The sequence below is a fragment of the Martes martes genome (assembly GCF_963455335.1).
Source record: "Martes martes genome assembly, chromosome: 2".
Lineage (NCBI taxonomy): Eukaryota > Metazoa > Chordata > Mammalia > Carnivora > Mustelidae > Martes > Martes martes.
Genome location: NC_137889.1, coordinates 85,326,689 through 85,341,214, shown reverse-complemented (window position 1 = coordinate 85,341,214; position 14,526 = coordinate 85,326,689). Strand labels below are relative to the sequence as shown.

Sequence of the window (14,526 nt, the reverse complement as noted above, 5' to 3'; positions counted from 1 at the left end):
CCTCCCCACCCCGCCTTGTGACAGCTAAAAATGTCCCCAGACATTGCCAGATGTCCCTGGGGAGGAAAATTGCCCCGGTTGAGAAGCACTTGTGTATGTCTATATGCATTTGCATTTTTTACTCAATTCTGGCCTGTGCTCCTTACTGGTTAGTGTTGGAAGCCAACCCAGACAGAAAGGAGAGTAAATTATAGACACTCGTTTGTTGTAGCATTAGTTGAAGATGAGTCTCTGTGCTCAGAGATGGGAATGTCAAGGCCTATGATGTGATTAATGATTTTATTTATAGCTTTCAGAGTTATTTTATACAATTCATAACTTGTGGTTTTGTTTTGTTTATATGTAGAACACAGTTTGTTTTGGTAAAAAAAAATGCACACAATTTAGAAGCTGTCTTTCTGGCGTACTCACTATAGAAGCATTTATAACTAAGCTATTTTAATTAGAGCTATAATGAAAGTGAAACTGATATTCACAATAATTTTCTAAATACTTCGCCTCTGTCTATATGTCTGTCTTTTAGAGACTGTTTTACCCTGCGTGTACCTGGGTGGGGGGAGGGGATGTATATGGATCTATCTATGTAAACTGTGTGTAAACATGCATATGGATCTCTCCAAGCTGCATGTATACACACGTACACGTATGTGTATAAACTTCAGAGGGTTCTGAAAAAAGTTATTTTTAGAGGATTCTCTTCAAAGTATTTTGACTTTTTTCCCCCCAAAACTCCCCTATGTGTCATGGAGTCAGCTGAAAAGAGTATTTATAGGTGTTTTTTAAATTTGAGCATTTCTGCTTAATTAATCTGTAGGTTGGGCTCCTTTCAGTCAGGAAGACTCCAAGGCAGAAGCTAAGATTTGTCAGTGATAGGTGAAATGGGAGCACCAGAGAACGTGGCATTAAATAGAATATTAACATTTGTCACCATAAATTATTTGAACAGTTTTTTATTTTGGAAATGTTTTCTGGTGATTGGGTCTTTTTTTTTTTTTTCTGATGGGTCTTTAAGTGACCAAGGACTAGAAAAATGCATCATTAGTAAAACCAAATATAATAATTAAATTGTTATAACCTTCAAGACCCTCTGGATAGGCTTCCAGGATTTGACTCCTGGTACCATCCCTTTTCTCAGTTTCTTCATCCGCAAAATGGGGGTAATTCCCTTAAGATCAGCAATGCCTGAGGTATCTGGAACTTAGTAAGCACTTCATGTATGTTACCTATTCTTTTGGTATATTTCTCAGCTGACTCCTAGATTCGGTTGCTGGAGGGCATGGGACAGCTTTCCTGCTTTCCAGGGCCGAGAGTTCGGTACTATCATATGTCTACAGGTGTATAGATATGTTATGTTACTTGTATTTTTTTGTTATGTGCTGTTTTATGTGGTCAATATTTGGTGTAGGAACATAAAACACTTTATGCATGACAATAATGAGAAGGAAGGAAAAAAACGTAATTTTATTCTTAGATTTACAGAATTTTTCCTCTCTTCTTACTTTACTTCCCCCATCCTTCAATACAAAGTGGTGATGGTTAGGAACCAGACAAATGTTTTCATTAGCTTATTATCAGGAAGTAATGGCCTGTATGCGAGACACTGCATTGTGCTAAATGCACCTTTGAGGTACTCAATTCACCTTCGAGGTACAAACCCTTCTGTGATCCCCTTGACCTGCTCTGGCTCTCAGGCCCTTCCTGACCTTGTGTGTCGTTCCAGTCAGTCCTCCGGGATGCTCTGGGATGCTCCCTCTAGCAGGCCCCACATATATCTGTTGAATGAAAGGACAAATGCTATCGCCCTGCCGTTCCCATTGGAGCCAGTCCTTCCAGACCTGTAACTCAGCAGTGGCACTGTTGTCATTTCTCTCTATGAGTTTCTTGAGTGTCTGGATTTTTTCTTTGCCTTGCCTGTACCTTCTTGCCCTAACTGGATTCCCTGTAAGAGAGTTTGGGCTTCTAAGCTTGGTGGTCCCATTGTGGCCACAGGCAAGGAGAGTCAGTTATCAGTGTCTTGTCCTGTTTATGAGGTTAGTTTCAAAGGTGGCTGGTGGCATGCCTTAAGTGTTGATTTCCTACCGTTGTTCTTTGTTTTTGTTTTTGTTTTGGTATGAGTGCTAGCAGCAAGATGGCAGTCTAGAATTTTTTCTTCTAATCCATTCAGACTTTGCTGAGATGAGAAGCCTCCTACACCTCCGGTTAGATTTGGGACACTGACATTTTTGCTGAGTACAAGCAGCTGTTGCCTGATACAGAATTGTGTTGGTCTGGTTTGGGGTGGGTAGACTTAGTGCTTTTCTGGCCTTGTTTGTTCATCTAGCAGACACTTAGCATGGGCCTAACCCAGTTAGGCCCCGGGGATACAGTAATTATAAATAAGAAAGTCTCTGCCTTTAAAAATCTCATGTCTTGGGGCATCTGGGTGGTTCAGTGGATTAAGCCTCTGCCTTCGGCTCAGGTCGTGATCTCGGTGTCCTGGGATCGAGCCCCACATCATGCTCTCTGCTCTGCGGGGAGCCTGCTTCCTCCTCTCTCTCTCTGCCTGCCTCTCTGCCTACTCATGATCTCTGTCTATCAAGTGAATAAATAATAAAAATCTTTAAAAAAAAAATCTCATGTCTTACTCCCTTAAGTCTGATGGTATAGGTAACGGAAACTGGTAGAAAGTGAGACAGGGACTAGTACACTGAATATCTGAATTCTTTATTATCTCAGGTACTGTATTATGTAATCGCATCTTGCTCCAGTCAGTGAATCATTGACTGGTATTTGGAAATCTTTTTGTCATAGAGATTTATTTTTGGTTTAATCTACTTCCACTGTCAACATAAAAAATAATACCTAACATGAGTTGAGTGTCACTGGCATTGTTTCAGCACTTTATGAGTTACTAATACTCACATTAATATACTTAAAAGTGTGAAGTGTTATGACCTGACTTTACAGATGAGGAAACTGGAGCACAGAGTCATTAGAAAAATAACACAAGGCTGAAGGAACGGGCCAGTGGTATGATTTGAATCCAGGAGGCGCTGAGGTGGCGCTGAGCTTCAAAGCCCATGCTCTTGGCTGCTAGGTCACTGTGTGAGTTTTTGCATTCTGAACAGGAAAGTATTGTGGTGGTAAAGTTCCTGGGTCTGAGGGAGATACCTTTGTGTTTTGTTTTGAATTAGAAAAATTTGTTTCGTGAAGTTTTTAAAAATGGTCATATCCACTCGTATTTTTGAAATTTTTGTTTAAAAATTTTTTTATGGAGGCATAATTGACATATAACATTATTTTACTTTCAGGTGTGCAACATAACAGTAAGTCTAGTTACCATCTGTCACCATACATAGTTACAAAACTTTTTTTTGATTTAAGATGAGAACTTTAAAGATTTATTCTCAGTAACTTTCAAATTTGCGGTATAGTATTATTCACCGGTCGCATGCTATACATTACATTCCCAGGACTTCTGTACTTATTTTATAACCGGAAATTTGTACCTTTTGACCAACTTCACCCATTTTCCCCACCACTCCCCAGCCTTCTTGGTTTCCTAGCAATCACTGGTCTGTTCTCTGCATCTGTGAGCTTGGTATTTGTTTTTGGTTTTTGTTTTTAAATTATTTCATTTATTTATTTATTTAGAGTATGAGTGGCAGGTGGGGGGGTGGGCAGAGGGGGAGAGAGAGAATCTTTGGCAGAGTCCATGCTAGCACGGGGCTCCATCCCACGACCTTAGATCATGACCTTAGCTGAAACCACCAAGGGTTGGAGACGCAACTGATTGAGCCATCCAGGAGGCCCTGTTTTTGTTCTTGTTTCTGAAATTCTGTATCTGAGAGCAACCACAGGTATTTATTTGTCTTTCTCTTTGACTTATCTCACTTAGCGTAATGCCCTAAGGGTCCATCCATGTTGTTGCAAATAGATTTCATTTTTTTAACGGCTGCATAGCATTTCATTATATGTATATGTACATATATGTTTATATGCATGTACACAGATATATGCACATACATACATACCACATCGTTGTCCCTTCATCTTTCAGTGTACACTTAGGTTGTTTACGTACCTTGGCTGTTGTAAGTAATGCTGCTATGAACATGGGGGTACAGATAGTTTTTTGAATCAGTGTTTTCAGTTTCTTCAGTTAAATGCCCCAAAGTGGAATTGTTAGATCAATTTTTAATTTTTTGAGGACCCTCCATACTGTTTTCCAGAGTAGCTGCACCAGTTTGCCTTCCCACCAACAGTGCATGGTTGTTATTTCTTGTCTTTTTGGTAGTAGCCATTCTAACAGGTGTGAGGTGTATATCCACTAGTATTTAAGGAACAGCTAGACTGTACTTAGCTCTGCAGACATTTACTGAGCATGTACTGTGGGCCAAGCACTGGTCTAGGGGCTGCAGATGTCACGGTGAAGAAAAACAAAACCCCTGCCCTAATGGAGCTTGCAGTCTAATGGAGGCATATAGATGGTAAATAAGAAGTAGAATAGATTGTATGTTCTTTAGTCTGTTAGAAAGGCGTCAGTGCTGTATGGTGGCAGACCAGAGGAAGATTCAGGTGATGGGAGCTGGAGTTTTAATTTAACAAGTTGAAGTAGGTCCGTTTGAGAAGACCTGGAAAGCAGTGAGAGATTTGGAATAGCTAGTGCAAGGGCCCTGAGGCACTGCCAAGGGGGTGGGGTAGCGAAATTATAAGATTTGGCTCCTGCCCTTTGAGAGCCTGGTGGTGGTGGTGGTGGAGAGATAAGGCTGGTACTACCCTGAGATAACATTCAAGTGCTGAAATGTAGGAACTGAGAGGAGGGAGGAGGAACAGTGTATCTTGGAGGAGTCTGTTACCTGCTTAGGGCTGGGAGGGCCGCTTAGAAGCCTGCATTAGCAGAGGTGTGAATGGGACCTCCTCTAGATCCTTACTGGACTGACTGTTTTTAAGCTGATGCTTCAGCTGGGAGTCCAAAGCTCCTGATGAAGTGTGGCTGTAGAGATTGGGATGGGTATGTCAAGGTCATTTGACAGTTGCCCAGTTCCAGGTTAAGGAGCTTAGAGTACATCTGACTCACAGCTAGGGAGCAGTGGTAGGCTCTTGATATAGGATGCTGGGTCCATACCAAGTGGGTGGAAAGTCGTAAGTGATGTTGCAGAAAATCCGTCTTGCGGAGACACAAGGGGTGGACTGGAGCCAGTGGTCTTAAACAGAGTGAAGAGCCCTGTCTGTGCTGGTCATGGAGGCCTGGGGTACTGATGGTGTGGGCTGCTTTGCTGGCAGAAAGGATGGAGAAGAAAGCACAGGTCTGTACCGTAGTCAGTTGAGTGAGTAGGTCTTTATGGCTGGAGGTAAAGGAAGGAGAGCAGTATAAGGTGACCCTAAGGTTTGTCCATAGGTCAAGGAATGCAATGGTATTCTTGACAGAAGGAAACCGGTTAGAACAGAAACCACTTGGCAGGGGCCCCGGATGTTGCTAAGTCAGTGTTGATCATTACTGTTTCAGGGGGAGACAAAATGCATATGTGCTAGAGGCATTTGTGTTGTGGGGCACTTGCCACATGCTGGCCACAGCCTGGTGCCAGGCTCCCCAAAGCGGGAGAAGTCTTGCTCTTGGGAAAGATAGGTATTCCCTGACCATCTACATCTATGATTGAGGAGGAGTTGGGTCCAGCGGTGGGGATTTGGGCCCCACGGTGATAAGCTTGCATCAACATTGTGAATGACTTGGTGAAGGGAGTCTGGGCCCAGGAGGACTGGTAGTGACAAGTAGGAAGGCAGGGGGCGGAGAGTCAGTAAGTACCAAGAGCAAGAAGCAGAGGGCCAGGAAGGCTCGGTATTCCTGAAACCAGCAGTGACGAGCTTCAGGAAAGAATGGTCAAGACTGTGTCTGCCAGGCAAATACACGTAGTATTTAATTGGATCTACCCTTGTGTTTCTGTTTCAAGTGACTTTTCTTTTTACCCTCCTGGTATATGTCATGTGGTCAGATTTTGGCCTGGTAAGTCTGGGAGAGGATTTTGGAAGTGTTTTTGAGTGTGATGTTTATGCCATTTATAAAATTGATTAGCCTTTTTATGTTGATGTCAAAATATATCAGGTATCCATGTAGGGGATTCTGAGCTAACCAATCCCTTTTCTACATATATACATATATATATATATTTTTTTTTTTTTTAAAGATTTTATTTATTTATTTGACAGACAGAGATCACAAGTAGGCAGAGAGGCAGGCAGAGAGAGAGAAAGGGAAGCAGGCTCCCTGCTGAGCAGAGAGCCCAATGCGGGGCTTGATCCCAGGACCCTGAGATCATGACCTGAGCCGAAGGCAGTGGCTTGAACCCACTGAGCCATGCAGGCACCCCTACCTTTTCTATATTATCATTAAACTTTATTTTATGCAATTCAAGTTAAATGTTAAAAAAAGGCTCTTGGAGAGAAGAGATGTCAAACTAGTTTTGAGATTATGTTTAGGTCATGACTTTAAGCAGGGAGAAACTTTATTTACACTATCTGAGGAATTACATGGCAATTTATGGCTTTTAGGAGTATCATTCTTTCAATAATCAATATTTGTTAATATACCTGCTGCTATCAATATCCATAAATATTCATTGAATACCTGCTGTGTATCAGGCACTATTTTTATTTTTATTTCACTTATTTTTTTAAATTTTTTCCAAGATTTTACTTATTTATTGAGAGGGAGTGGGAAGAAGGGGAGGAGCAGAGGGAGAAGGAGAGAGAGAATCTCAAGCAGACTCCATCCTGAACAGGGAGCCGGACGTGGAGCTGGATCCCACTACCCTGAGATCATGACCTGAGCTGAGATCAAAAGAGGATGCTTAACCGGCTAAGCCAACCAAGTGCCCCTAGGCACTGTTTTTAGACATTCGTTACAAGTTCATCATGCATGTGAAATTTAAGAATTGTTTCTTTTGGAGATTTTTGCGTTCTTTTGAAATAACTGTTAAACCATGTTTTTTTGTTTGTTTTTATCAATAGGGTGATTCCGAAGAGAATATGGAGGAGCATTCTCAAGAACAGAGGTAAGAAAAACAACAGGAGCAAATACCTGCATTCTGAACATTTTTGCCCACTTTGGATGCTATCTGAAGTCTTGGTATATGTACGTTTATGTTTACATGTTTGATAGGTCAGTGATAGACCTTGCTCTTTGGCGTTGGGGTGTCTGTGGTCTCTAATAATTAATATGTCTTTGTTTGAAAATAAAGTTGTACAGAAAACTGTTAGAAATATCTCCCCCATCCCCGATATTCAGCCTTGCATTTTCCATGGCGTACTTATGCTGCCCCCCTTTCCACAAATACCTGTTTAGCATCAGGCACAGTGCTGGGTGCTGTGTGTAAAATAAGGACCCAAACCTGTGTTGACTGTAGTGGTGGAGTCAGACCTTACTGTAAACAAAACAAAATGGTTGTGATTACATTATCAACAATCAGATTGCAGTGATAAGTGAATAATGAGGAAGATCAGGTGGGGCCCCTCTTAGTAGGTGATATTTGAGCTGAAGGCTAGAGAATGTGGAGGACTAGCCACGCAGCAAACAAAGGGAGAGTGCTCTGGGCAGAGGGAGTGGCAGGTGCAAAGGCCCCGAGGTGGGAGGCGCTGGTAGCATTCTAGGAACTTGGAGAAGGCCAGTGTGGTATGTGGGATACTAAGGTAAGGTAGGACCTTAAAAACCACAGTAAGGAGGTTGGGTTTTATTTTTTTAAGATTGGTATGATTTGTTAATGGATTTAAAGCAGGGGCTAGTAAATCTAAAGGTGTAAACTAGATTTTTAAGAGAATACTTTGGGACAGTTGGTTAAGAGTTTGCCTTCAGCTTCTGTCATGATTCCAGGGTCCCTCTCCATTTGCCCCTCCCCCCTGCTCATGCTCACTCTCTGTCTCTCTCTCGCTTTCTCAAACAGATAAATTAAAAAAAAAAAATACTTGGGTGGTGGAGCAGTCTCTGTCACTTGTCAGACCGGGATGTCTGGTCGCTTGGAGGTACATGGAGACTGGGCACAGGGATTACTTCCAGAGAATCAGCTTCTAGATCTCATTATCCATATAGTCTCCTGAAACTGATCTGTCTGAGGTTATAAGTTATCCTTTCCTACCTCCTCTTTTGTGATCTCTCTTTTCTACTTTATAGGAGAAAGGCAGACTTCTTCCCCAGCCCCCATCTTACTATGTGCTCCATCTTGGGCAAACAGAGGCGTGATTTGAAATACTGACATTGGTTAGGAGAAGCGATTAACTCTGACTGGATAACAAATTCTTTTCTAACGCTGGTGGTTTTCAAACCTGTCCACAAAATTGAAGGGCACAGTCAAATCAGCAATTGATAGATCATCAGAAGTTATTTTTAATGATAGATCACTGTGTTTTTTAGATAAACAGTGAGGGAGTTTAGAGACTATAAGGACAGTGCTGTAACAATTCTCCTTCCATTTACACCCATTTATGTGAACAAGCTTTTTCAGGGCTTACATTTAAAAAAAAAATAGACAAGAAAAATAATAGTCACATGAATCAAGGATGGGGGTAAGACACTTTCATCCATTTCTTTAAGGAATGCATTTTCAGTAAATTTGTTTCCTTATGTCTAATCACCTATCAAGATTTATAAAATTTGTTGGTTTGATCGGTTGTATACTAACGAAAATTACACTGGTAATTCAGAAGAAAAAAATATTTAACACTTAAGCCCAGTAGTCACAGGAAATATTTTGAAAAGCCCAACATTTCAGGTGAAACCCATAGTTTTGCTTCAGAAGTCTTTCAACATAATGATGTACATGTTAGGTTAAAATCCTTGGAGGGAGGGGCTCCTGGGTGTCTTAGTTGGTTAAGCGTCTGCCTCAGTTCAGGTCATGATCCCAGGTCCTGGGTTGGAGTCCCGCATTGGGCTCCCTACTTAGTGGGGAGCCTGCTTCTCCCTTTCCCTCTGCCTGCTGTTTCCCCTGCTTGTGCTTACTCATTCACTTGCTGTGTCTCTGACAAATAAATAAATAAAATATTATAAAAAAATCCTTGGAGGGAATATCCAGCCATACAGGAATGCCTATTGGTGTGTTTAAAAATATGGACGATGATAGGACAGCTGGCTGGCCCAGTTGATACAGCAGGTGACTCTTGATCTTGGGGTCATGATTTGGAGCCCCATGCTGGGTATAGAGATTACTTAAAAAAATGAATGATGGTAGATTTCATTGAGTAGTGTTCAGATTCCATTGCACATATATTTTTAAAAAATATTTTATTTATTTATTTGACAGAGAGAGAGATCACAAGCAGGCAGAGAGGCAGGCAGAGAGAGAGGGGGAAGCAGGCTCCCCGCTGAGCAGAGAGCCCGATGCGGGGCTCCATCCCAGGACTCTGAGATCATGACCTGAGCCAAAGGCAGAGGCTTAATCCACTGAGCCACCCAGGCGCCCCATCCATTGCATATATTTTTAGAAGTGATGGTGAGTTGGGGCACCTGGGTGGCTCAGTCCGTTAAGCAGCTACTTTTGGCTCAGGTCATGATCCCAGGGTCCTGGGATCGAGCCCCACATCGGCCTCCCTGCTCAACAGAGAGCCTGCTTCTCCCTCTCCCTCTGCCTACTGCTCTGTCTACTTGTGGTCTCTCTCCATCTAATAAAAAAAAAAAAAAAGTGATGGTGAGTTTTATTTAGAAAGCTGTTATTTATAATATGGCAGAAATGACATTCTTTGCAGCCATTTAAATTCATAATATAAAATTTTAAATGTGGGATAAATATATAAGGCAAAATTCAGAATTTGTCACTGTCCTCTGAGTGTAGGGGGAGGGAGCAAGAAGAGGTGAGGATTATGGTGGTGGTTCAGACGAGGCTGGTGGGAGTTGGGAAGTTCTGAGATGGATTTTGGGGGTGGAACAGATTCATCAGTTGCTGAATCAGTGGTAGAGAAGGAGGGGAAGAGAAGTCGTCACAGAGTGCTTCTAGAATTTGGCTTGAGCATCTGGAGGGATGACAACTGAGATGGGAAAGGAAGTAGGGGAGGAATCAGGAACTTTGTTTGGTTGCCTCGTAGGAATGTCAAACTTGATTTGACACGTTCCTGAGGCAGTGGTACTGTGAGCCCCGAGCTAGGAAGCCCTGGGCGGCCTCCAGGGGTGGGTGTATCCAGCCTGTAGGCAGCCTGGTTGTGTGCCTTAGCCTTTGTTCCCTTCTGTAGATTGCTGTGCTCTCTTCTTTCTCATCAGTCAGAACTAGTTACTTTCCTCTGTTTCCTGTCAGACTTGAAGGTATCAGTAGATGTTATCTCCATGGGTCTTTTTACCTAGTGTCAGATTGTTAGGGAAGGTGTATGGGGTAGGAGAATGGCAGTGATTCAGCACAGTGGCTTTCAAACTTTCTGACAGTGACTCACAGTAAGGGATATATTTTACATCATGCTTACCTACCTGCCCATACACATATATCTGGATGTATGAATATGTGTGTGCATGCTTTATTTATAAAAGTGCTTACCTGTACTACCTGTGTCATACTCTTTTTTCTTTTTTTAAAAGATTTTATTTATTTGACAGAGATCACAAGTAGGCAGAGAGGCAAGCAGGGAGGTGGGGGAGGGGGAGGAGGGCGGGGAGCAGGCTCCCTGCTGAGCAGAGAACCCAATGTGGGGCTCAATCCCAGGACCCTGAGATCATGACCTGAGCCAAAGGCAGAGGCTTTAACCCACTGAGCCACCCCAGGCGCCCCTGTCATACTCTTTTCTATTTCATTTTTTTATTGTGATGAAATATATATAACAGTTCCCATTTAAACCATTTTAAACGTCAGGTCTGTGGCTTCGAGCTCATCCACACAGCTGTGCAACCACTCACTACCATCCATCCACAGACCTTTTCTAGTTCATTTTATTTCATATAAAAAGAAATTCTGGTTACCTCTACAGGGATGATTTTAAAATTTCTTAATCGTGAATCCCATTTTGATCAGCCCTGATTTATATATTTCAATCTTCTCAATATTAACTATTTTATAGTATTTTGCTCTTACATCATCGCTAGTTGCTTTCCTTTTAACTTGGCTTCCAAGCCTCTTCCTCTTTGTTTCTTCTGGCTTTTTTCCCCCCTCCCACCTTGGGATTTGTTCCTCGTATGTAAAGACTAGATCATGACATGGGTTGGATGCTACTATTAGAGAATTTTCTTTGTGTCCGTTTCCTGAAGATGTAGGTTCTGGAGCTCTTTTCAGGAATTCTCTCTGTAAGTGTAATGTCTTGTGATAGATAAATGAATCACCTTAGTACTTAGTATTCATTTACCTTTACTGCACTGTTGAGAAATTTTTTAAATGAAAATTTAAATACCTCCAAATCTCATATAATGTCTTGCTATAGTTAAAGTAGAACTTCTGTTTTAGAATATATTTAGATTTATAGAGAAGCTGTGAAGATGGTACAGAGAGTTCTCATAGAGCCCTCACACACTTTACCCAACTGCTAACATCTTCCATTATGGTAGCACATTTATTAGAACTAAGAAATCAACACTGGTGCGTTACCGTCAACTAAACTCCGGCACTATTTGAACTTGACTTGTTTTTCCCTGATGTCATTTTTCTGTCCAGGATCCCATCCAGGATGCCACATTACTTTTAGTTGTCATGTCTCCTTAGGACCTCTTGGTTGTGACAGTTTGTCATACTTTCCTTGTTTTTGAAACCTTGCCCCTTTTGAGGAATACCGCCTCAGGTCTTTTGTAAAATGTCCCTCCGTTTGGGGTTGCCTGATGTTCTTTCTCCTGGTTAGATTGGGGGTATGTGTTTCGGGGAGGAAGACCACAGCTATAAATTGATATTGTCATCACTTATCAAGGATATCTGCTGTCAACATGGCTTATCGCTTTGATATTGACCTTAATCACCTGGCTTTTTCATCTCTTCTCATGCTACACTCTTTGGAGGCAAGTCACTGAATGGAGTTAAACTCCACCTACACAAATTATTTGGAGTTCTTCTCTGTGGGAGACATGTTTATTTTCCCTCATTTATTCATTCAGTCATTTATTTATATCAGTATGGACATACTTATTTTACGCTTTGGATTATAATCTGATATTAGATTTGCCCTGCTAGTTTAATGTCCTGCCTAAATCTTATTGGGAAGTTATTACTGCCTCTTTACACATGGTTTTAAAGATTTTTTGTGATTTTTGGTTTTAATTATTACCCCACATGCTAACTCTCAATGATAAATAAGACTCGAAGTCAGTAGAGGCAATGCTCAGGAATTCTGCACCACAAATGCCTCGTCTCCGAGAGCACCATCTAGAGGACCACACTGCGACTCCAGATAGCTGTGGCCATAAAACAGAGTTTTAAGATGTCCCAAGAAAAGTGTAGGTGGCACTGACATCTATCCCTGGTGAGAATCTGGATCTGAAGAGGGCTCTGTGTCTCAGTCTGCAGCTTGCCCAGGGTGGGGCCCGAAGCAGACCACCATTACTCTTGGGGTGGACTGTTCTGGAGTCGCCGCCCTATGATCTCAAACACACTTTGGGAAAGCTTTCAGGGAAATTGGCCTCAGTGAAGATTTTGTTTGTATTAACTTGACTTAATCTTCTGTGAATGCTATGTAATTGCATTTGGTTGAAAGCCAGGAAAGCAATATCTGAAAGATTTTCTCCCCTCTTGCCTCTGAGTCCACGTTTTCCTCCCGGGTGTTCTCAAATACCAGCAGTAATCTGTTCCTTCGCTGAAAGTGAGAGATTGCATTTGGGATTCAGCGATGAGAGCCAGTGAGAGCGGACTTCAGCTCTTGCGGGAATCGAATGCTCTCTGGGAAGCTCATCTGGCTCTCTGTACATAGCTCCCATAAGCCTTGCTGGCGTACATTTGTTAGAATGTGAACAGCGTGAGCAATGGCGAGGTGAACAGTATAGTGTATCAGCGTTTAAAAATGGTGATATGAAAGTTGTAAATACCGACTGGTCAAGTACAGTGTGGGACCTGTCATTGTGTTGTGTTTTTTTGATGTGATTTTATATGATCAGTTAACAGCAGCAAACTGTATTCTCCTGAATCCGTTTTTACATCAGTTAAAGGCTGAGCCTAAGAGTCAGGACATGAAGAAAGTCTTGTTAACCTTTCAGCAACATAATGAAAGATATAATTGCAGACAAAAATGACTTAATTGCTAGGGAAACTTCCTTTTGGCAGTGAAGGGGATTTCAGAGCCCCCACAGGGAATGGAACTGCTTTTCACTTTTCTTTGTTCTCCTTTAGAAGTTGAAAGCTGTTTTTTCAGTACAACCCCCCAGTTCCTTACCTGTTGACAGGATCCTAGCTTTTTAACCTGAGCATGCCTCCCCAGGGTTCCACCGTGGACATTCTTCTCTTCCCATCTGTCGTTTACTCCGAGGTGATCTCACCTGTTCTCTTGGGGCCTTACCTAAATAGAAAGAACTTGAACTTGGATTGTACCTTCTAGCCAGGGGTCTTACCTGTCCAGCTGCCCACAGAGAGCTCCTTTTAGTTTTCAGGTGCTGCTGACTTACTGAGCTCTTGGGCTCAGTTCCTTCTCAGCCCTCCCCCAGTTATGCACCGTACATTCATTTGTGTAAGCCAGAAACCAGGATGCCCCCTTGACTCCTTCCTGCTCCCCACCCTAGTGGATGACCAGGTGGTGGCTGGATCTTCAGATGATCTGCTACTTCCATTTTATAGCTACCCAAACCTGTTCTCCACCTTCCTACCTGAGTAATTTATCTCAGTGATACCTCCTTTCCTGTCCTTATTTCTACACACAACCTTGCCCTTTGTGACCAAGTGTAGACGTTAGAACATAGCATAGAAGGCCTTCTGTGATCTCGGCCTTGCTCACTTCTTCAGCCTTCCTGCCCCTGCTTCTCCCTTCCCTCTTTCACATGGACTCATGCTCTCTCTCTTCTCTTCTCTGGCTAAGCCCCTTACCTGACCAGCTCCATATAGTACCATTGCACTTCTAATACAGGGCCTATCTTTGTTTAAAATCACCTTTCTTGGCATTGTCCTGAGTCTTGTTCCACTAATTCCTTAGCACCCAACCTAGTACTTAACATCTAGGTGAAGAACTGCTAAATGAAGGAAGGCAAGCTCCTGATACAAATTTAAGTCTTTTAAATTGATAATTTGTATTGTTTCACATGTTCTTTGTATCCAAGCCCACAAACCATATTTGCCATCAAAATCAAAGCAGTGGTATTAGTATTAGAGGTTGTGGTTTTTAAATTAGGTCATTGCACTTGGTGTGTTTTTAAAGAAAATGGATTATTAGCTCTATTGCTGTGTGCCCCATGGTACCTTCTACAGAATCATGTGGGCCCTGGGAAGGTTGCAGAATGAATGCATTCAGTCATGGTCTGCATGGCCTTCACAGTCTAAAGTAAATTTTCGTTGACTATAAGAGAGCTGCTAATACAGATATTCTTAGAATTCAAACTTTTCAACAGGGTTCTTGGTATATATTAAAACTGTTTTCAAGTCACAAAATACATTTTTTGTGTTTTTTTGTTTTTACGTTTTG

The 14,526-nt window shown here is 42.0% G+C and overlaps 1 protein-coding gene across 1 annotated transcript in view; it reads left to right on the top strand.

Annotated features, from left to right (window-relative positions):
• Positions 1-14,526, top strand: part of TMEM131L (transmembrane 131 like) — a 157,684-nt gene that overhangs the window by 2,440 nt on the left and 140,718 nt on the right. The window contains exon 3 of the mRNA XM_080797493.1: positions 6,988-7,031. Within this exon, the coding sequence (XP_080653619.1) occupies positions 6,988-7,031 (44 nt within the window). The remainder of the gene's footprint in view (positions 1-6,987; positions 7,032-14,526) is intronic.